This window comes from Oncorhynchus mykiss, chromosome 17, assembly GCF_013265735.2.
Source record: "Oncorhynchus mykiss isolate Arlee chromosome 17, USDA_OmykA_1.1, whole genome shotgun sequence".
NCBI classification, from domain to species: domain Eukaryota; kingdom Metazoa; phylum Chordata; class Actinopteri; order Salmoniformes; family Salmonidae; genus Oncorhynchus; species Oncorhynchus mykiss.
In genome coordinates this window covers 29365706-29390090 of record NC_048581.1, presented here as the reverse complement: position 1 = coordinate 29390090, position 24385 = coordinate 29365706, and the positions used below count along the sequence as shown (strand labels likewise).

At 43.7% G+C, this 24385-nt stretch overlaps 1 protein-coding gene across 5 annotated transcripts in view; it reads left to right on the top strand.

Moving 5' to 3' along the window:
- The window catches only part of LOC110493663 (SEC14-like protein 1), a 53889-nt gene extending 32238 nt beyond the window's left edge, over positions 1–21651 (top strand). For 2 of the 5 annotated variants that reach the window (XM_036949660.1, XM_036949656.1), the window contains 15 exons: positions 7772–7921; positions 8719–8850; positions 10092–10220; positions 10824–11136; positions 11302–11411; positions 11577–11811; positions 14140–14228; positions 14329–14399; positions 15107–15278; positions 15438–15572; positions 15747–15881; positions 16522–16779; positions 17083–17261; positions 17549–17575; positions 18719–21651. In XM_036949660.1, the coding sequence (XP_036805555.1) occupies positions 7811–7921; positions 8719–8850; positions 10092–10220; positions 10824–11136; positions 11302–11411; positions 11577–11811; positions 14140–14228; positions 14329–14399; positions 15107–15278; positions 15438–15572; positions 15747–15881; positions 16522–16779; positions 17083–17261; positions 17549–17575; positions 18719–18824 (2202 nt within the window). In that variant the 5' untranslated portion in view covers positions 7772–7810 and the 3' untranslated portion in view covers positions 18825–21651. The remainder of the gene's footprint in view (positions 1–7771; positions 7922–8718; positions 8851–10091; positions 10221–10823; positions 11137–11301; positions 11412–11576; positions 11812–14139; positions 14229–14328; positions 14400–15106; positions 15279–15437; positions 15573–15746; positions 15882–16521; positions 16780–17082; positions 17262–17548; positions 17576–18718) is intronic. The other 3 variants (XM_036949658.1, XM_036949659.1, XM_036949657.1) reach the window with 3 other exon arrangements.
- Positions 21652–24385: the final 2734 nt, after the last annotated feature.

Here is a 24385-nt window from a genome sequence, read left to right as displayed (position 1 = left end):
CCCTTGCAACTGTGTGAAAGTTGCTTTGTGTAACCCCAGCACTGTAGTATTGTCACTATAAACAGTGTTTTGATATAAGCCATGGGTCCCCCCATTACTATTGATTTAACCATTAGGCTACGTCAGCACTGTGCAATTACATCAATATTCCCTCTGGGTGTGTGTGTGTGTGTGTTAGGGAGAGTGTAGGACTAGGTATTTGTGATCTCAGATTGTTGTTGGTCCTGTCTGCATTGTCAATTTTTTTTTAAGCTCTTAATCAGATCCTGTCATCTGATCTAGAGTCAGTTCTCAGTGTCGGGCTAGATCTCTGTTGATTGCCAAGTAGGGTGAAGAACTGATCCCAGAGCAAATCTTAGCTTAATTAGAGCTGATGTAATTGTTGTGATGTGAGGATGATTGTGTGTGTGCCGTGCAGACAGGCTGCTCCGCCCCAAGCTACATGCGTCTCTACCCTACCCAACCTCTTTCACACATACAGCAGGCATAAATAGCAGAACAGGTCTCATAAACACACTGCGGTTCAGTGGTCATTGACCATCACAGGGCACGTCAATTTCCCTTCCCAACACACACACACACACACACTCAAACATTATCACTGCTACTGACGAACGTCATCGGCAACACTAAGGCAGTCACCCGCCCACACGTCAGCTCCAGCAGCCTGACCTTGGCCAGTGTCCTTCCCTTTCTAAAGACCAGTCTCTTTCAAAGCCACACTCACACACCATCTAGTCCCCTCTAGTCTGGAAATAGTCGTGATATTATCCTTCGGTTCCTTTTCCACCCAACTCATTTATTCCCACTGTTTTCACTTCCTTGCTTTCCATTCCAAAGTGTGCTCCGTTCCCCTTCCTGAAAACACAAAGAAATAGTTCCTCATCCAGTCTTCCACCCTCAGTCTTACTATCCTTTCCTAAAGGAAGAAGGCCTGTTTTCTCTTTCCTGGAAATGATTAGGTATTGTGTATTGTTTTGACATTTCCCCATGCATGTCTGGAAAGTGATCCTATAAACGTCCCAGCTAAATTCCTGGGAATGTTACTCACACACTTGGCCTGCCTATCCTCTTAGTGTATCCTGTAGCTATGGAGACCTGAGCTGACACACACATAAACACACACGCATGCTTTCGTGCTTATTTGGAAACCTGATATAGCCAATTTTAGTCAAATGTCTCTTTCCGTTGTGTTTGATAGCTAGCCTAATCTGCTTCGGGGAAGAGTTGAGCTGGAGGCAATCGAATCCAAATTTGCCGTGCTGTGGTGGAGCTCTGCCGGTTGGGTCTGTTTGGATTAACTGCTGCATTTGACTGACTGTAGCTCTGTTAGTCATGTGACAATGGGGCGGTGGCTCGCGTGACTGCCTAGGCCTTTGTCCCAATTACCTTTTCATCTTTTGAATATTCTTAAATATTTCCCTTTTCCTTCCTTTCCGTCATAGTACACAACCTCTGATATGAGAAGTTAAAGCAACATGTTGGGGAAACCATCCTGCCATTTCACCGATCAGCATTAATGATGGAAGTGAAACAAGAAAGGAGACCATGTCAGAGTATTGGAACATGTTCTCGTCTTCCTCTTGTCACCTGTCAACGCCGAGCGTGACACACTTCTCCCGTGACTTTTACCGACACCCATATCTTGAATTGACTATAAAAAGACCTTGATGCTTTGTGTCAATATTAGACGGCCTAAGGCCTAAATATTGACCCAGTCTCCCTTGTGAGTTTCTGATGTTTGAAGATGTGCTCAGCTGTGACCGAGCAATGAGTCATGCTTGCAAATGTGGTATTTGAGTTTCAGTGATGTGACTCGGGCCTTTTGATATGGAATTTGAAAATATGTAATAAGTAGGTCATTTCCTGTTTGGAAGAAGCATCCCGGATCGATTTGACGTGTATCTCAAGGGCATCTCTAGCATCAAGCGACACCCTCAACAAGCTAGTACATTGTCTTTGGGCTACCACTAACAGCCGCTACATATTACACACTGCACCGTGTTTAGAAGGCACTTGGCGGGATATGTGATTTCTAGTTACCATCATTGTTTTCCCCACACTGATCTGGAGTCAGCTCCCCCCCTCCCCCATCCCTCAGTCAGGACACTGAGTACTGGCCTGAGTAGTGTTGCGTTTCTCTGTTAAAAATAGTCACTATCATGGCCTTTACATTTCCTGTTTTGCTTTCCTATTCATTGTGGGGTTTGTTTTCCCTTGTCATGTGACCTTTGTTTAGCATTGGGTGTATGTTGACTCTTTAAGTACATCTAACCTCCAAAATCAAACACACTTGAGTAAATAAGGGATACAAAATAGGCCTATATTATAAGTAGTTGGTTCCACACAGGTGTGGTTCCTAAGTTAATTAAGCAATTAACATCCCGCCATGCTTAAGGCCGTGTATTAAAATGCTGGCAAGGCCATTATTTTGGCAACCAGAGCTATGCCCCCCATAGGATGACAATGCCTCCCATCCACAGAGTTTGATGAGCATGAAAACGATGTTAACCATTTTGCCATGGCCCTGTCAAGTCACCAGAACTCAACCCACTTGAACACGTATGGGAGTTTCTGGATTGACGTCTGAGACTGCGTTTTTCCACCACCATCAACAAAACACCAAATTCTGGAATTTCTCTTAGAAAGAATGGTGACAAATCCTTCCAACAGAGTTCATGACACTTGTAGAATCTATGCCACGGTGCATTGAAGCTGTTCTGACTCGTGGTGGCCCAACACCCTATTAAGACACTTTATGTTGGGGTTTCCTTTATTTTGGCAGTTACCTTTAGCCTATAGCTTAGTGTGTTGTTTTTGGTCTGAAACATCATGTTGGACATGAGAGTAAATCCATTTTAGAACTCAATCCCTTTTTAACTACGTACCTTTTTAATTAAAACAAAACGTGTTTGCCCATGGAATAAGTGGTCATAAAATGCCTTTTTGGACCTTAATGCCAAAACATTCAGAAATGAAGGTTCTCAAAGTTGACCAATTTTCCATACTTTACCATACCATGAAACATCAATGGAAAAGAGAAACTGTTGAGTTTATCATTTAAAAGCTTAGTGTTAAACTATTTTATTATTTCATGGGAAAAAAAGTTTTTCATAAATTCTAAAATGTTAAACCTTTTTAAACTCCGATTTGTTTCATCTCAAATGTTGCATATTTTGTAGCTTAGACCATTTTTCATATCGTCTGAGGTTTTTGTGTTGTGCCTGCCATCGGTTGAGCCAAAACATGCTCTTGAATACAGGGGCAGGTGTAATTTCAATCCATAGAAAAGACCTATCCCTTCAGACCACTGCAATTTAGCTTATTTTTTAAAATATTTTTTTTACAACCCAAAGATGCCCATCATTCCACCCACTGAATGTCAACTTAAATGGTCATGTCTATTCTATTTGTATTTTTATGATTTCAATAGGTTTCCTATGGAGGATTGACAGTATAATTTAAAACAGATATTCCCATTCTCTGATGTGTGGACCTCCAACCATCTTTGTGTTCCCATTTGAAAGTAGAAATGTCTGTTATTCCCATGTTAGTACATTTGTCAGCCAAAACATAACACCCACCCTGTATTCCAGAGCATGTTGTCTCATCACAACCTGATGCAAAATAGGGTCTAAGCTATGCGAATGTGTAATTGATGTTAAAGGTTAAAAATAACAAATTTGATTTTTTTTTTTTTTAAAACAATTCTCTAGAAATTCTAAAAGTTTTACAACCCTGTTTTGTAAGCTTTTAAATGATCACTCAACTGTTTATTTTCCAGTGATGAAGACACGGATAGGGTACGCAAAATGTCAACTTTGATCACCTTTATCTCATGAATGTTTTGGCGTTCAGGTCCAACAACTCACTTTCTGACCACTTCTACAATGGGAATATATTTATGGAATGTTTCATTCAAATCAAAAGGGGTACTGTCAAAATGTGATTGAATTCAAATGTATTTGCCCAGAAATATTTGCTTTGTTTATGCAGTCTGGGGTGTAAATTGGGATTGAACATGTTGGACGTTGAGTTTTTTTTATATACACTGCTCTATATACACACTTAAACAACACAATGTAACTCCAAGTCAATCACACTTCTGTGAAATCAAACTGTCCACTTAGGAAGCAACACTGATTGACAATACATTTTACATGCTGTTGTGCAAATGGAATAGACAACAGGTGGAAATTATAGGCAATTAGCAAGACACCCCCAATAAAGGAGTGGTTCTGCAGGATGTGACCCACAGACCACTTCTCAGTTCCTATGCTTCCTGGCTGATGTTTTGGTCAGTTTTGAATGCTGGTGGTGCTTTCACTCTAGTGGTAGCATGAGACGGAGTCTACAACCCACACAAGTGGCTCAGGTAGTGCAGCTCATCCAGGATGGCACATCAATGCGAGCTGTGGCAAGAAGGTTTGCTGTGTCTGTCAGCATAGTGTCCAGAGCATGGAGGCGCTACCAGGAGACAGGCCAGTACATCAGGAGACGTGGAGGAGGGCAACAACCCAGCAGCAGGACCGCTACCTCCGCCTTTGTGCAAGGAGGAGCAGGAGGAGCACTGCCAGAGCCCTGCAAAATGACCTCCAGCAGGCCACAAATGTGCTTGTCTGCTCAAACGGTCAGAAACAGACTCCATGAGGGTGGTATGAGGGCCCGACGTCCACAGGTGGGGGTTGTGCTTACAGCCCAACACCGTGCAGGACGTTTGGCATTTGCCAGCGAACACCAAGATTGGCAAATTCGCCACTGAGCACATGTGACAGTCTGGAGACGCCGTGGAGAACGTTCTGCTGCCTGCAACATCCTCCAGCATGACCGGTTTGGCGGTGGGTCAGTCATGGTGTGGGGTGGCATTTCTTTGGGGGGCCGCACAGCACCTCCATGTGCTCGCCAGAGGTAGCCTGTCTGCCATTAGGTACCGAGATGAGATCCTCAGACCCCTTGTGAGACCATATGCTGGTGCGGTTGGCCCTGGGTTCCTCCTAATGCAAGACAATGCTAGACCTCATGTGGCTGGAGTGTGTCAGCAGTTCCTGCAAGAGGAAGGCATTGATGCTATGGACTGGCCCGCACGTTCCCCAGACCTGAATTCAATTGAGCACATCTGGGACATCATGTCTCGCTCCATCCACCAACGCCACGTTGCACCACAGACTGTCCAGGAATTGGCGGATGCTTTAGTCCAGGTCTGGGAGGAGATCCCTCAGGAGACCATCCGCCACCTCATCAGGAGCATGCCCAGGCGTTGTAGGGAGGTCATACAGGCACGTGGAGGCCACACACACTACTGAGCCTCATTTTGACTTGTTTTAAGGACATTACATCAAAGTTGGATCAGCCTGTAGTGTGGTTTTCCACTTTAATTTTGAGTGTGACTCCAAATCCAGACCTCCATGGGTTGATAAATTTGATTTCCATTGATAATTTGTGTGATTTTGTTGTCAGCACATTCAACAATGTAAAGAGAAAAGTATTTAATAAGAATATTTAATTAATTCAGATCTAGGATGTTATTCTAGTGTTCCCTTTACTTCTTTGAGCAGTGTGTGTGTGTGTGTGTGTGTGTCTGTTTTGTGTTGAGGTATGTTGTTGGGTGTGAGGAATGGTTTGTTGTATTTGGCCTTCCGCTTCATGTGATGTTTAGTGCTGTTGAGAGCATTTGTTGATGCAGTAGCCTGTTTTGATGGGCGAACACCAAACACCGTGTTTACTCCTGCCATAGTGCTGACTGTACACCTCCGAGAGCCTCTGTTCTAGACCAGAGAGAGAGACAGAACTCAGCATGATGATAGTGGACACAGCTCAATGCTTGCAACCCAAATAGCACCCTATTGCCTATATAGTGCACTACCTTAGCACTTTAGGGAATATGTTGCCATTTGGGACACAGCCAACAGCCCTGGCAGTGTTATTAGGCAGTCTGGTACCATGCTGACTGGAGCTACAAAGAATGGGGGGTGCAGTTATTGCCAATTTCCTAAGCCCCTAGTTAGCCTGGTTTGCTCGTCACCTCACACCCCGGCCTGAATACCGGTCCCATTTTAGCAGGGTAAGCTCTAGCCCTTATTACAGTTATATGACACAGCCCTTTTTTTCACCTTTATTTAACCAGGTAGGCTAGTTGAGAACAAGTTCTCATTTACAACTGCGACCTGGCCAAGATAAGCATAGCAGTTCGACACATACAACAACACAGAGTTACAGATGGAATAAACAAAACATAGTCAATAAGAACAGTAGAAAAAAAGAAGATAGTCTATATACAGTGAGTGCAAATGAGGTAAGATAGATAAATAATTAAATACAGTATGGGCATGAGGTAGTTGTCTAGGCTACAGGGGTGTTTCTCAACCTCCAGTCTGTGGCCCCAAAAAGGAAAAGCCATAGCTTGCGAGTCCTTGGTATGAAAGGATTTCAAAACACTGGTTTTAGAGGACCTGAGCTGAACCCAAAGCCTTTTTAGAGGACGGGGACATCTTGCTCCATAATAACTGATGATTGAGCTGTGAACACTGCCAACCTTGAGTAAAACATTTGTAAAAAGCTTGTTCTTTCTCACTCGCTCCTTTACTTAGCTTTTAGTGAGTGCTTTTACATGTATGTTTTCAGTCTGAGCCATCTCGGTGGTGGCCTCTCATTGCCCCAACGCAACTTCCCTCCTTTTTCTCGCTCTCTCTTCTTCCTCTCTCGCTCTCTCTCCTTCCTCTCTCCTCTCGCTCTCTCCCTCTCTTCTCTTGCTCTCTCGAGACTGCAGACTCCAGCTGGGCCAGGATAAGAATCTGCCCATTCAGCACAAAATTAAATAAATAATGGTGTCTAGAGCAGCCAGGAAGAAGTAGACAAAGTGAGTTCCTTTATTACAACACATGGCACAGACTTGGCCTAGAATTAGCAAAGACGCTGTCATAATGTACAAGTCTCTTGACTGTACTGAGCGCAGTGTCACTTAGGTGGGCTGAAGCATTAACCTTGTCTCCCACACCTCTCCAAACTGATCGGGGACCTGTCGATACATGTCCTCTCATGTCCCCTTGCTGCTTACGTAGCCCTGCCAATTAGGTCCAGGATCAGTAATCAAACCATTATGAAACCAATGCAGGCCCATTGTGTGCCAAGGACCTTACATTGTGTAACAGCTGCCTTCAGCAGTACAATAAATTGAGGGCTGTGTCTGAAATTATACCCTATTCCCTACATCATGCACTACTTTTGACCAGGGCCCATAGGGTGCCATTTTGGTCGCGACCTAGGTGGTATGTGTTTATGAGCAGAATTCTACTGATATATTGTGCCTGGGGTGCCATTAATGGGCCTATTATTACTGGGCCTATTATTTTGCATCCTAGATAATGAACGATGCGTTGTGTAATGCTGGAATGTGTGCCAGCTGCTGAGACAATTGGATACGAGTCAACGATAGAACCAGAGTGCGGGTCAGGGAGTTGAATAGACCTGAAGGGTGTTTTGTCTCTCGCTGTCTATCTTCTCTGTCCTAAACTTTCATGCCCACCTTTATCTCTTTCTCTCTTACTCACTTTTTTGAGATATGAACACAGCTGACAAAATAGATTTTGGGAACTAGAATATCCATCAATTAAATGTCATTGTTGGCTATACAATGGCTAGACTATCTTGTCTGATGCATCTCACGCTCTCTCAATTCAATCAAGTTTATTAACATGGAATGTGAAGGAGTTTGCGTTGTTTCAACAAATGAGTCCCACACTAATAACCCTTTCTCTTTCCGTCTCTCTCGCAGGCCTACGAGAGGCGATTCCCCACGTGTCACCTGATTCCCATGTTTGTGGACAGCGAGGTGTTGGAGGAAACTGAGAGCGAGGACGGATCCATACACCAGATCCAGCGCCGCTGCAAACTGGACGTGGACGCCCCTCGTCTCCTCAAACGGGTACGGCTAACTTGTCGCTAACTTCTCGAGTCTTGTCAGTCAATCAATCAAATGTATTTTTATCAACCATTGTGAGTCAATCAATCAATCATAATGTGTTTATAAAGCCCTTTTTGTACATCAGGGGTTGTCAAAGTGCTTTACAGTAACACAGCCTAGACCCCAAAGGCCAAGCAGAAAGCCATATGAGTGTTTGAGTATTGTTTAAAGTTTCCAGACTTCTGTGAAATATGACCTATAATTACTTCAAATATGAGTGAAATAGTTTTCCTTCCAGAAATGTTAATTTAGTATGTTATAAAGTATATTTTTTGTGTTGGAATGGTGTTGGCTTACCCCAAACAAAGAGTGGTGTTGATGTATACCGGTCATGAAAAATAGTGATGTGAGTAAATCGCTGATTGGCCAGCTCATCCGCCTCAAGAAGATGATCTCTTCTATGAGGAAATAGCTAGCATTTTTTAACGGTTTATTTGAGATACAAGTTTGAGGTGTTTTTCTCCAATTTATGCTTTGGCCACAAGTACGAGAATTGGACGAGTCGGCAACATTATTTGGATACGAGTTAACAGAATATTCATTTTAAGTGAGATTTTCAGGGGACAGTTGAAATAAAGTTGCATTTCAAACATCCGTAGCTTGTATTCTAAGCGAAGCTGACGTGATAAAAAAAAATAAAAAGACCTTAGGTAACACGCAAATCAGGCATCGGCCATTTTGTAATCAGTGTATCCGTTTTTCCTTTTTGACCATTTAGTTTTGCTGCAACTGGTTTCATGAGTGTTCTTTGTGTGCAGATTGCGGGGGTGGACTATGTGTACTTCAGCCAGGAGAACACTCTGAACAAGAGAGAGAGGACGCTCCACATCGAGTCCCACAACGAGACCTTTTCCAACAGAGTCATCATCCACGAACTCTGCAGCTACTCGGTGTGTTACACACACACACACACACATTTTAAAATGTACCTTTGGTTAGTATGGTTACATAAGCTACCTGTCCATTCGCTAACACACATTCAAGCCTTGGCTTTATTTTGTCAAACGCATGCACACACACTCGCACTCAATCACGCACTCACAAAGCCCTGTTAAACCACTTTGAAGCCAGCTGTCGGCAGCACACCTGTGCATTCACAATGTCTCTTCAAATGGACGGATCAAGTTGTGTTCCAACCAGCTCCTATATGTAGCTACACACACGCCACTTCAGTCTTCGTTTTATATCACCTTATCTCACACGACACTGACACGCACACAGCCCTGTAAAAGCAAGTTGTCGACGGCACACTTGTCTGAAAGCCCTTCCCTCCAATGCAATCACAATGCAGAGAAAGCTGTGTTCCAACCAGCCTCTCATGTGCTGCTTCCTTCCCACTGAATAATTCAGACCTCCCATTGTTCCCTGCAGCACTCCGCCTCAACGCACTCGCACACTGTTCTGGAGTCAGTTCTTTCACACCGCCCAGGCCTGCTGCAGTGTGTTGCGGCACTCCCTCCTCTGACCTCAGTGCTACTCTCACCAGACTCCCGTGGTGAATGAATGCGCTCTGAGTTAATGAGGTCAAGCACATTGCGCTAGCGGGCCTATTTTAGGTCCGCTATGCAGCTTTCCTTATGGAAGAACCGTTACAGTTAGCTAGCGGATGCTAACAGGGCTAGGTAGCTCCATTAGACTGAGCTAAAGTTGGCTAAAGCTGACATATTTTGGTAGCCAGAGATGACAGGTATCCAACGCCGGAGCTAGCCGAAGTGCTACATAGTCAAATAAGCTCTTTCAGAAGTTGTGTCACGGAGGGATCACTGTATGACTTGCCTCGGTTTGCCTAGCGGTGTCTGACATTCAACACTCTCACTCCCAGTCCTATCTAACACACTCCACTCGCTGACATTCGACAAAATCTATTTTGATACAATCTCGGGCTGTGTGTGAATGTGCTGTTTGCTTGACACATCACAAAATTCCCTCCTATCAATATTTGTTGGCATATAACGACACAACCTGTCAGTATTGGTATAATGCCAGTGGGCAGTGTCATCGGTACGCACTCCCACACATAGCTGAGGATGTGTAGCTTGCAGTGTGCGTCAGTGCTCGGCACAGTCATATTGGTGTATGTGGTTGCCACGGTAACACTTGTATATTCTCTTTTGTGTGTGTGTGCGCACAGGCCCATCCTGAGAATGAGGACTGGACGTGTTTCGAGCAGTCGGCCAGCCTGGACATCAAATCGTTCTTTGGCTTCGAGAGCACGGTGGAGAAGATGGCCATGAAGCAGTACGCCAGCAGTATCAAGAAGGTGTGTGTGATCCAGATCTGATCAGGGTCATATTCATTAGACACTAACAGTAAGAAACAGACTGAAAGGTGGCAGGACTACCTGAACCTTGTCCAGTAAGAAATGTTGGTTTTCGTTTACCGTTGGTACGTTGCGCCCTAATGAATACAACCCAGATGTATCATATGTAGAGAATTCACCAGAGGTCAAACATTTCCCTCATGCAAAAAATTATTAATCCAACTAGGTTCCATTTCAACTCAATAAGTGAATTGAAATTCCAATTCAAAAATAACCTAATTGTATTGGGAATTTAATTTAATCTCCTGCATTGAGTTAAATGAAAAGGAACCGGCCCAACCATGGAATCCAGTGTTGATACAGCAGGCATGCCATTGGGCCGTGAGTGGTGAGGTCTAGTGTGAAGTGGTTCTTATTATGTAATGTAAGCCTCTTTGCTGAGCCAGTGTAAACAAAGGTAAGCTACTATTCCCTATTTATCCTCCTTCCATATTAATAACTATCTTTTTCTCACTCTGTCGTTCATTCTCTCCTCCCCCGTACTCCCCCCCCCCCCCCCCCAATCTCTCTTGCTTTCCCTCCCTCCCCCTCCCTCATCTTCAGGGTAAGGAGATCATAGAGTTCTACCTAAACCAGCTAGAGGAAGAGGGGATAAGCCACGTGCCCCGCTGGACTCCCTCCCTGGATGCTCCCTCCTCCTCCTCCGTCACCACCAAACCTGTCTGTGCCACCCCAAAGCTCCTCCACCTGGAGCTGCCTGTCACGCCCGCCGTCTCAATCCCTGTGTCCACTGATGCCAGTGACCATGAGATTGCCACTGCCACCAATAATGATGCCACCCAAAGTGATGCCACCAGCAACGATGCCGCTAGCCAACCTGACAACCAGACAGAGAACCAGACGGGCACACCTGATGGTTAGTACTAATGAATGATTGAGACACTGTTCAAACGTTTCAATACACTAGGAAAATGGGAAACACTTTTTAAGTGGCGTTTAGCTGCGTGATTGATTTTGAAGGAGATTGAATTGACTGATTTGAGAATTCCCTAAAGTGTGTGTGTGTGTGTGTGTGTTGTAGACAAGTTGGATGCAGACTACATCAAGCGCTACTTGGGAGACCTGACGCCTCTGCAGGAGAGTTGTCTGATCAGACTACGACAGTGGCTGCAGGAGAGCCACAAGGGCAAGGTGAGACACGCATCCTTACAGCTGTCAATACACACATACTAAAGCATATTCTATCTTTAAAATCATACTCTGCTACTTGAGACACAAACATAGAGGCATGTGTGACATGCTCACACGCGCACGCTCTTACCCTGCCCCCTCTGAACCCCCCCCCCCCCCTTGGAGACCCTTACCCTCACTCCCTCCTCTCCCTCCTCGCCACCTTTCCAGATCCCTAAGGACGAACACATCCTTCGTTTCCTGCGGGCCAGGGACTTTAACATGGAGAAGGCCAGGGAAATCCTGTGTCAGTCCTTAACATGGAGGAAACAGCACCAGGTGGACTATCTGTTAGAGACGTGGACCTCACCACAGGTCCTCAGTGACTACTACACTGGAGGGTGGCACCACCATGATAAAGGTATGGAGTATGGACACCGGTGGTGCTCAGGCATACACACACACACAATTAGTCGCTAATAATTGTCATGAAGTCTTGATTTGATGTAGAGGGATAGTCATATGATGTTCACAATATACAGTAGTCACTCAGAATTACTCACACACGGCACAAACACTTGTACTTGTACTCGTATTATTTACTCTTATTATTGGTTAAAAAAAAAAAATGTTGTGTGTCCGGTTTCTTTGTAAGTAACTTCCCAAAACGCCACTTTGTATTTCACTGTGATAGAAAAAGAAGTCTAAGCCACAACTTCCTGTCATACACCATATTGGTCCAATGAAGGAATACAACTTAGAATTGACATTGCAGTTCACCAGTCCCAATTTCAAATACATTGTTGTTACTTCATACTTGCCCTGGGTATTTGCATGCTCTGGTTTATTGCATGTCTTCACGGCAGTCCCAAGGCATTGCGCTCATCGCACAATTAAATGTATAAGAGCCTTGTTTGAGGAGCAGCGCGAGAGCAGCTCCGTGCTTTTCTAAGCAGCAAATAACAACTCCAAATACAATCGTGTGTAAACTGTTTTGATGGCCACGATTGGAAAAAGAGCTACTGTTTTTTTTTCTCAATCTCAATTTGTAATTAAAGCCCACCTCCAATTCGCCTTTCAAGTGCATAAGCTAAAGTCAGAGGTAGGCAGGCTATCAGCGTGTGTCACACCACTTTGCAATGTGAGCGTGAGGCAGCATAATTGTTTGAAACCTGAACGTTTTACTTTACTTCAAATAATGAGGCATGTCTTACCTTGTTTCGAAGTAACATCCATCCATAGAAATGTGGAACTAATTATTTTATATTGACTTCCTCATACCATTTATCCAGCATGATTTTATAAAAACTTCCTCATACCATTTATCCAGCATGATTTTATAAAAACTTCCTCATACCATTTAACCAGTATGAATTTATAAAGACTTCCTCATACCATTTAACCAGTATGATTTTATAGACTTCCCCATCCTATTTAACCAGTAGCATTTTATAAAGACTTCCCCATCCTATTTAACCAGTAGGATTTTAGAAAGACTTCCCCATCCTATTTAACCAGTAGGATTTTAGAAAGACTTCCCCATCCTATTTAACCAGTAGGATTTTAGAAAGACTTCCCCATCCTATTTAACCAGTAGGATTTTAGAAAGACTTCCCCATCCTATTTAACCAGTAGGATTTTAGAAAGACTTCCCCATCCTATTTAACCAGTAGGATTTTAGAAAGACTTCCCCATCCTATTTAACCAGTAGCATTTTAGAGACTTCCCCGTCCCATTTAACCAGTAGCATTTTAGAAAGACTTCCCCATCCTATTTAACCAGTAGGATTTTAGAAAGACTTCCCCATCCTATTTAACCAGAAGGATTTTAGAAAGACTTCCCCATCCTATTTAACCAGTAGCATTTTAGAGACTTCCCAGTCCCATTTAACCAGTAGGATTTTAGAAAGACTTCCCCATCCTATTTAACCAGTAGGATTTTAGAAAGACTTCCCCATCCTATTTAACCAGTAGGATTTTAGAAAGACTTCCCCATCCTATTTAACCAGTAGGATTTTAGAAAGACTTCCCCATCCTATTTAACCAGTAGGATTTTAGAAAGACTTCCCCATCCTATTTAACCAGTAGGATTTTAGAAAGACTTCCCCATCCTATTTAACCAGTAGCATTTTAGAGACTTCTCCGTCCCATTTAACCAGTAGCATTTTAGAAAGACTTCCCCATCCTATTTAACCAGTAGGATTTTAGAAAGACTTCCCTATCCTATTTAACCAGTAGCATTTTAGAGACTTCCCCGTCCCATTTAACCAGCATTTCTCACCTGTTCTATTGGTTTTCATATCAACTTTATTTTGTTGTTCAGAAGCCAAAGACCCAACCCATCCTAGTTGTTGCTATTAGATTCCCCCTCTACGTTTCTAGCAGAGATTTTAATCACTGTCATATATGGAGCCACTTGCATTAGGCACACTGTTTTAGAACTGGTTTCCCACAAATTGCATTTTGGTAAATGTTTGAAAAATATGCTTTATTAGCTGCTTCATTACAGGAGTTGAATGTTCAATAACAGACTGTAATTAGCCTTTTGACTGGAAGACGATAGACTTGCTGTTGCATGTTTCCCATAATGAAAAATGTCCATTCCTTGTATGCATGCATACTATTTTACTGTTTGGAATTGTATTTTTTGTTTGTTGACTGGTTAACGAGGGTTAGTTAGTCTGCAGCAAACTGGACCGAAATTTGCATCCCTAGACTATTCAAATATGCGTCTGTCTGTGTCCTTCCAGAGGGTCGTCCTCTCTATATCCTGCGTCTGGGACAGATGGACACCAAGGGGCTGGTCCGAGCCCTGGGGGAGGAGTCTCTACTCAGACACGTGAGGGGGCCTCTTTTGCTGTCAGTCACACATGTGATAACTAAAGTGTGTGTGTGAGCATACCTACATTAAGTGTGTGTGTGTGGTTTTAACTCTTCAGGTTCTATCCATAAACGAGGAGGGCCTAAGGCGCTGTGAGGAGAACACCAAAGTCTTCGGCCGACCAATCAGGTATACACCCTGTTGCTATTTGGTAGTAGCTCCACCACTCCCTCTGATAGGTCAAGTGGAGTTTAAGCCATATTGCATACACCTATCCAGGCCTCTCAGATCTACAGGACACAAGTTCTTGGGAGAAGGGGGACTAAACGGTAATGACTTCTATGGTACCTCTGTTGCTAAGCTAATGTGTATCATGGGAATTGCCTTGGTGCAATGGGGTTATTAACACAGAGTGCTGAGTGTTGGGGATGCTCTTTAAAGTTATCTCTAGGCAAGATGGAAAGCATGGAGGGTTCCTCTCTGAAGGGTGTGGGAGAGAGAGAGAGAGAGAGAGAGAGAGAGAGAGAAAAAAGAAGGGGGTGTTACCTGGCAGCTGTCAGGCTTATCAGATGGACGCGACTGTGGAGAGAAGCCATTCAGGAATGTCAAGTGTGCTAGGGTGGAATGCCATGGTTTTACGTTAGACAGGGAGCCGGAGCCCCTGATTGAGAGGGGGAGGAATCTGTCCGTTTCCGTTTTTTGACGTCATAAGGTCGTATTTGGAAATGTAATGTGTAGAGTACTTACAATCTGTGTAGAGTACTTACAATCTGTGTAGAGTACTTACAATCTGTGTAGAGTACTTACAATCTGTGTAGAGTACTTACAATCTGTGTAGAGTACTTACAATCTGTGTAGAGTACTTACAATCTCTGTCTCTCTCTCTGTGTGTGTAGTTGTTGGACGTGTCTGGTGGACCTCGAAGGGTTAAACATGCGCCACCTGTGGCGACCGGGGGTTAAGGCCCTTCTGAGAATCATTGAGGTGGTGGAGGCCAACTACCCAGAGACCCTGGGACGTCTGCTCATACTGAGGGCTCCTAGAGTCTTCCCTGTGCTCTGGACCCTGGTGAGACACTATGAAATACTATGGCTTGAGACTCCTAAACAACACCCTATTCCCTATATAGTGCTCATAGGGCACTAGATAAGCTGCAGTTAGGCATTACGTGTTTAGGCGGGAGCAGTAGGGTGTTGACTCGTCCCACCGTCTCTGTCCTGTGTTTAGGTGAGCCCGTTCATCGACGAGAACACCCGTAAGAAGTTCCTGATCTACGCTGGAAATGACTACCAGGGCCCCGGCGGCCTGCTGGACTACATAGACAAGGAGGTCATCCCTGACTTCCTGGGAGGAGAGTGTATGGTGAGTCACTGTGTGTGGTGTCATCACCCAACATAGTCACGTTGCCATGATAACGTTTGTATCCCTTTTTATAAATGATATTATGATTTGAATTTAAGATTGTAGCAAAGATGTACTTTCTATGCAGTTTTGGTTCTCCTATGGCATAGTTCTTTGTGTGTCGTCTGTGTGCAGTGTGAAGTCCCAGAGGGAGGCCTGGTGCCCAAGTCTCTGTACCGTACTGCAGAGGAGCTGGAGAACGAAGACATCAGCCTGTGGACAGAGACTATCTACCAGAGTGCCAGCGTCTTCAAGGGAGCGCCCCACGAGGTGAGACCCCAACACGGTGCACCTCGGCTGGGGCAGAGGAGAGCAGGGCGACTGGCCTTAGCTGGAGCTTTGAAGTCATTTGTGGAGAAGGAGAAATAAGAAAGTGAGAAGGGCAGATAGGCGGGAGGAGAGAAAGAGGTATGGGAAGAATGAGTCAAAGATGTGGATAGAGAGGAAAATAATTAACAAGCCAAACGTTGGTCTGCTGAAGTTACTTGACCAACACTGCCACCGACTGGAGAAAACCTGAAAGTGCATTCAAACTGATCTTCAGACATTAAGCCACTGTTCTGTCACAAATTGAACATGAACGTTGCTTTGAGAGGAATCTACACCCATTTGTTCTTTTGTTTCTGTTACAGGAAAGTAGATTATATCATCTATTATAAACGAAGCCATGTGGATACTACTCAGTAGAAATCTGCTGTCTTCACTCCCTCGGTCATCTGTTCTCTTTAATTCTTTCTCAATCTCTCTTTTACTTCTACTCTTATCTTTTTATCCTGATTTTCCCATCCTTCCCTTTCTCATCCCTCCCTCTCTTTCTCCTTTTCTCTCCCCTCGTCTTCAACCCTCCTTTTCTCCCACTTCTCCTCAACCCTCCTCTTTTTCTCTCCCTCCTCCCTGTTTTCCCTCCCAGGTGGTGATCGAGATCATCGACGCCTCCTCCGTGATCACCTGGGACTTTGACGTGTGTAAGGGCGACGTGGTCTTCCACCTCTACCACTCCAAGCGCGCCCCCCAAACCCCCCGCAAGGACCCCCTAGTGGGGCAACACAGCAGCATCACCACCCCCGGGGGGAACAACGTCCAGCTCATAGACAAGTCCTGGACCTTAGGCCTGGACTACAGCATGGTGGAGTCACCACTCATCTGCAAGGAGGGGGAGAGCGTTCAGGTCAGCACTGGAACAGCAGACTAGATGTTCATAGTATTGAGAAAGACATGAGGCATGCAGGTGGCTCTTCTCTCAGTGCCTGAGAGAATCTCTTGACTGATTGAATGAATTCAGATTGACTCATTAAAATATACAGGTTTGCGTATTACACCAATGTTGAAACCAGTAGTTTAGTGTTAAGTGTGATTTTAAATGCCTTTTGATACTTAATAGATCTAATGTTAAGAACATTCAGATTGACAATGATTAAAACCTCATCTAATGCACCCCCCCCCATCTCTCCCTCTCCTCCCCCTCTCCCAGGGTTCCCACGTGACCAGGTGGCCCGGGTTCTACATCCTGCAGTGGAAGTTCCACACCATGCCGGGCAGCGCCTCCACCAACCTGCCCCGCGTGGACGACGTCCTCGCCTCCCTGCAGGTCTCCTCACACAAGTGCAAAGTCATGTACTACACAGAGGTCATTGGCTCCGAGGACTTCAGGTTAGTGTGTGTGTGTGTTGATATCAAATGGGTCATCAAAGTAAATGTCATTATTTTTTAAATCATACTGTATATTGTGTTATGATTGTATTGTATCATCACTTTTTTCCATTTGACATCAACATTGTATCCATTATGAAGTGCCAAGCGTAGGCTTCCCCTCCTAAAGAGAGAGATGTCCTTTTACCCTCCTCTCTCTTTTCAATGCGCTCCTGTCCTCTTATCGCTCACCAACCCCTCTTCCACTCCTCCTTCTGTCCCTTCTCTTTCTGTCTTTTCCTGTGAAGAATGGCTTGCTTTGATGTTCAAAGTTTGTAAGTGGACTTGTGTTCCCTTAGCTTTGCATTGCGTTTGGTTGCTTATGAGAACTCCCATTTAACAGTTAGCGACAACTCTAAGATGCTAGCATCTTGACCCTTCGCTTATGGCTTTATTTGAGCATTACCTCACCAGCAATGCTTTTCTCTGTGTGCTTCAGCTAGAGAAAGGCCACTCACTAAGCTAGCTAGTCTCACCGTTGCATGAATGACTAACAGACACATGCCTTTTTAGTTTGAATTGCCTTCCTCCTTTGCCACAAAGGGCTACCTGTATTTCAGGGTTCCCCAACTGGCCGCTCGCGGGTGTTTTTTTGTTTGTTTTTTACATAAAAGACGGATAAAAGTTGTTTTTAATTTAGGAAATCTGTTCCTGAGTATTGCCATGCATAATAGAAGTACGTGATGTCATACAAATCTATGTACATTTAAAATGAAAAGGTTTTCATCGAAATATCATATCTGTTTGGGCTTCTTGTGGTCAATTTGCAGTCCTACAAATGATTTGTAATTATGTTCCGGCCCCCTGACCATCTGCTCAAGACCAAATCAGCACACAGCTGAATGTAGCTGATGATCCCTGCTGTGTTTTTCTACCTCTGCAAATTGGTTGATAAGGATAAGAAGTCTTTTCATTCGTGCCCCTCAAAACTATCACTGAAGCATGAGAGGCCATGTTTTAGTCCCCGTGGGTTAGAAGTACAACCTATTTAGTGCAGTATGCTAAATGAATGTCACACAGAGTGGATTCACCTCCGTTTGGTTTGACTTGCTGCATGATCTACACTATTCGGCACTAGACTTGACAAAACAGGAGCTTGAGCTGGGCATCATTAATACCAGACCAGGGATCAAATACTATTTGAAATTGTTTCCTATGTGACAAGAGAACATTTTTTTTTTGTTTATACTTCAGCTGTGCTTGATTGAGCGTTCCTGCTGCAATATAACCAATAAACGAGTCCCACAGGTGCAAACCCCTCCCACTGGTCACTCCTAATGCAAACGCTCAAAGTAATTGAAAGATTTCAAATAGTACTTGCACCCAGGTCTGATTTTTAAGCCCATTTAGTATGTAGTTCTAAAACCTTAGTTCGGCCAACAATACATTTAAATAAAATCTAACCTTTTTTCTCTCAGGGGCTCTATGACCAGTTTGGAGTCGAGTCACAGTGGTTTCTCCCAGCTCAGCCACGCTACCTCCTCCTCTAACCACTCCCAGTCCAGCTCCATGATCTCCAGGTAGAGGACTACATCTCCTGCCAAGGACTTACAATTCTCCCTCTGCTGAACTACAAGTCCCAGCTCCTCCAGCCTTCACAGTCCACACTTTCCTCCCTAACCACCTCAAACCTGTACTACTATTAGTCAGTCACAATGTGGATCTGAAGCATGCTTGCACAACAGAGGAGAAAGAAAATGTCCAAAAAAACAAAGACTTGTGATTTAAAGGGCTCCTATTTTCTTGCAGCAGTCCATGTATAGTTCTTCCCAGCTTTCTCCTGGGCTGCTGAACAGAACGTTGGCAGAACGTTTTCTGCTTGCTGAGACTTTGGTAGGTGTGGGAAGTGTCGCACCCATGGAGCGCAATGCCAGTTCAAGCAATTGTCACACTCATTTAAGGAGCTGTGGGACTGGATAAAAACGGGATGCGTCGATACATATGTGAAGACTTTACACACACGTGCACACTTCCAAGGTATTGGTGATACTGGATGCGCTGTTACATAAGAACATGGACACTTTTTATAGGTTGAAGAAACGGGATGCGCTGTTACCTGCAGACAAAACATGCTCAAACATAGGAAGACACACGCATATAGACACAAACCATAAACACACCTGCAATGACATGCAGAGAAACACAGTATTTGCCATATCACCAGTGGGGTTGGTCTCTACCTGGTGAATTGTTTATATGTAAGGATTGGGGGTAAAGCCGTAGCGAGGTATCGTTTAGAAGCAATAAGCAGAGTTCAAATATCAACTATTGAAATAATTACATTTCTATTTACCATGAAAATTTGATGTATGGAGGTTTTTCCTCATGGGTGCTATGTGTGCAATGTATAGGTGACCTTCCAGTTCCCGGGTGACTAGATGGACAGACAGACATTTAATTTAGCTGAACTTTCATTTGGAGAAATAGCCAAAAGAAATTGCCAGAGGTTATTTTTTAAATTTGAATTGACACATTTTGAATGTGTTTGCAAATTCATCTACACATCTACCAGTCTCTTTTGGGCTCAAGACACTTAACCAATGATTACGTTTAAATTCTTGAATTTCAATTACTGTGACTTGAATTTGAATGGATTCCACCCCAAAATGAGTGTTTCCCATCTGTCCCTGTCTGCAGGAATGAACCTGACCCGTAGCTAGGTGTGGTTGTGGTCATTGGTTTGAATGTGCTACTGATGGTCAGGTGAGCTTTTGCTAGCCAATGGAATGCCCCGAACTGTCAGGGTCACAGGTCTAGGTCAAACTGCTATTCTTTATAGAGGGGTAGATATAGAGGGGGAGGAAGTGAATGTTTTTTGTGGTGAAGCTTATCATTTGCTACTGCGCCATTCATGGAAATCTATTGATGCATACATGTACTTGGGCTAGTGCTGGTTGGATTGTTAGTTTTCATTGAAAGTGAAGTGGGTTGCTGCATGTTCATATTGGGATATGGTTGATTTTAGTTTAGGAGTTACCATAGTAACTACTCATGAGCCATTTGTTAGCACCATTTTAGCCTTTGTAACTAACCATGTGTATAATAAATATATCTGCTTGGTTAGGGGACACCCCCTTTGCCTCGACTGAGCGAAGTGGAGGATGTTTCCATTGTAATGCAATGTACCCATGCAAATAATGTTCTGGACAGCCACCTTGTGCTTCTAAAGCACCAAAGACGACGACAAAAAACTGTTCCGTCTTATAGTTTCCATGTTTGTTTGTTTTTTGTCAAACTATTTTCGAGTGTTTTTAGGGGATATTTTGTGAGCTTCAAGCTCACAAAAGAGATATTGAACTTCTCTACAGATTACTGTCGGCTGTTTCAAAGGTTTGATAAGCTTTTGCCTTGCATTACAAGCTGAGGCTCTCAAGACAAGTCACCATGCTGCTGCTTGACGTTAAGAGGGCCAACGACGTGTTTGTTGATGGGGCGTTGGATCTCACTTCAAGGATTATCGGCCAATCAGGCGAGCAGCACGTCTGTTTTTAACAGCTTTTTGAGATGCTACTTTTTTAACGATGATAACGAAAACCCAAGGTCAAAGTGAACAGTCTACAGTGTGTGTCTAACTGGAATAGCATGAAATGCTTTGCTCACTGAGGAAAGGACCCGCTCAGAACGAGAGCTGTTCAGAACAAACTCATTAAGTTATTGAATGAATGGAATAATGAGTAACTAAATGTCTGTAAGGGTGTCACCCATGTCAGGACTGAGGATGTATAGTTGTACTTATTGTCTTCTGTACTCATTTTAACCTTGAAGCATGTCTAGAGAGAGACTAGCGTAGTTTCCTACTTTCCAGCTCTCTATCAAAGGAAACTCAATGTCCACAATGTGTAGCATAATATCAACACAATGTGTAACGTGCTCAACGGTTCACCAAGCTTTAGAGAAAGGTTCCAGTCCTCTTTGAACACGACATGCGTGTGAGAGGAGACGATGTTAGATTTTCCCTTTAGCTGAGTTGGAACAGTGCTTTAGAAGTGGCTCACTGTTGTGAAGACTTGATGTCTTCAGTTACCTTTCAGTTTCAACTGACCTCAACATAATGTCACTGCTACTACTGAAATGTATCTGCTATGTAACCTGCTTTGCTCTACTTGTCAACCTTCACTTTTACTTAACTCATTTACATATGAGGGCTATTTCTGTCTTGTTTGTCACCAACCATATCCTGATTTCTCCATTTCTCTCATCTAGCCTCCCTCCCTGTAAGACAACGATAATGTTGCATATCTTTATTTCCCTTGAAATTCATAATTATGTTTAAAGAAAGAACTTCAAATTAATATAAAATAGCGCCTTTCCAATTTTTCAAACCATTAAACTTGAATTATGAGAATTAAAAGTTGTCCTGTTTGTGTAACATATATCTTTCTACTTTTGATCCGGCTTCAACCTGCAATGCACGCAGCAATCTTAGTTTAAACTCTATTTGACTGTCAATGTGGATGCATTTTGTTATCTGTATGTAGGTGACTTGAGCTATCTCAGGCAAAATGATAAGCAGAAAGAGTTGAACATTGAGTGGTTGAATAGGTGAACCAATGGATGGACGGGATTACATGCAAGCTGGGGTTTTTAGACTGGAATGGAAGATGGTCTCTGAATTACAAACAGATAGTATGCATTAATATACTGTTTGAAGCCTAAAATCTCATTTGAAAGTGCTTTCTTGGCAACATGAAAATAGTTCATTACTGTATGGGTATTGAGGAGCTGTCCAAGGTACTACTGCCTAATGCCCAGTAGGTGGCAATCATCAAATATCAAACAGAATATGCACAGTCTAATCAACATTTTATTTGTCACATGCCGATTACAACCGGTGTAGTGACCCTTACAGTGACATGCTTGCTTAAGCAAAAAAATACAAATAAAGAGCAACAGTAAAATAAAAATAGTGAGGCTATATACAGGGGGTACCGGTACAGAGTCCATGTGTGGGGGTACATGTTAGTCAAGGTAATATGTACATGTAGGTAGAGTTAAAGTGACTGCATAGATAACAGAGTAGCTGCAGTGTAAAAGAAGCGTCTGGGTAGCCATTTTGATTAGCTGTTCAGGAGTCTCATGGCTTGGGGGTAGAAGCTGTTCAGAAGCCTTTTGGACCTAGACTTGGCGCTCCGGTAATGTTTGCCGTGCGGTAGCAGAGAGAACAGTCTGACTAGGGTGCCTGGAGTCTTTGACAATTTTTAGGGCCTTCCTCTGACACCGCCTGGTATAGAGGTCCTGGATGGCAGGAAGCTTGGCCCCAGTGATGTACTGGGCCATACGCACGACCCTCTGTAGTGCCTTGTGGTCGGAGGCCGAGCAGTTGCAAGACAAGTTAAAATTTGAACAGTTAGGATTTAGGATTTTAACTGCACATTTTGTACAATGCATATTTTATGAGTCTGTCTCAGTTGTGTTTGAAATACAGTACAAGTGCCACTGCAATGGAACTGCTAAATGTGAACTTTTTAGTGACACTTGGTGTTTAAGACAAAAAGCCGGAGCTCGAGAAAGATGCCCGAGTTTCCGACTTGGAATTCCAACTTGAATGATCATTCAAAACAAATTTCCCCGTTGGAGTTCGTTTTTTCACCAGTTTCCAGCTGTCTCGAAAGCACTGAAGTCGGAAATTTCCGAGTTTCCAGATGTTCTGAACGCGGCAAGCGCTGTTTGGTTCCGCCTCTGGTCTGCCCACATGGAGAGATGTCACGAAACAACACAAGGTACGACCAACGATATTTATAACTAACCCAAGACACTGTCTCGTTTACAGTGGGGGCAATAGCAGCAGTGGGCAAAGCCAGGCACGAGCTAGCGAGATCCTATTGGGGCGTTGTGGCATGTATTTGCATATTTTCGTTAGGGAACGCCTCCTCTGAAGTGCGTGTGTGCACAAACTCAATTCGACGTTGCACTCCTTTTTAAACTTAGGCAAAGCACCAAGTCTATAAAACTTAGTGCACTGTGTTCGTAACATATTATAGTTTTGCGAACATAAATGTATTGAGAGCAGATGTTTCGAAAGAAGAGAGAATTCGGCCCAGTTTCACCTAGTTCCATCCTCTTCCACTACCCGCGACGCGACTGTACTTCCATATTTGGTGATAAGAAAACGAATGTTTCAGATTTATAGCCCCTGTGAAGTGTCTCGAGTTTCTCCTGTCTGTGGTACAAACGTTATTTTTGAACGTCAGTGGTACACACAAAGAATATCTTCGCTGCAATAATTTGACACTTTTGCTTGTTCATTTCGAATAACTACATGTGTATTCTTCCTCAAGAAGAAATAGAATGGCTATATGTCAACTGTATTCCACAGCTACTCGCAGTGAAAAGGAGCACGCGCTGCTCCACCTCACCTGTGTCAGATTGTAGAACACCACAGACAGGTGTGACAGCTAGCTATCTAGCAAGCTCACATCATTTGCCAGCCTCTTGGTAGCTACAGTGCTTTCTAGCTAGTTAGTATAAATCAAGCCAGACATTACAAGAGGCAGAGCAGTTGTCTGGCACATGGAGCATTGACGGTCAGTGCCGTTCAAGATGGGAGAGGATGATTTTCTTTTCCTAAGCATGACTTTATTTTTCTATTAAAGCATATTGGATGAATGTCATTCAAATTCCATTCACTCAGTTCAATGTAACAAGCGATATGTTTGAGGCAACTACTTTATGCTCAAATGGTCCCTATACCCATCATGATGTTGCTACAACCTAGCCTATGAATGAAAGTTAACGTAGGTGCACACAGGCCGAGAGATACATTTGAGGTGACAGTGACATTCAATACTGCCCCTTGCGCACTCTTGCCTGTATCAAGCTTATATTGGATTTAATCATTAGTCCAACAGTTGCAAGAGTTTGTTGGACAAATTCAAATATGTTTATCCCCGTTTGCTTCCGTTTAAGAAACATTGTTAGAAGTGGGATGGAGGGAACGCACGGTTCGGATGTGCTAGGTGGCTGAGTTGTCGAAGCACAGCGACGTGCCTTCAAGTATGGAGGGGGCAGTGTAGCAAACCTCACTATATGAGCCACGTTACAATTCCCAGCAACTGGGTTAACCCTTTTAGCACGATGTTTGTCTT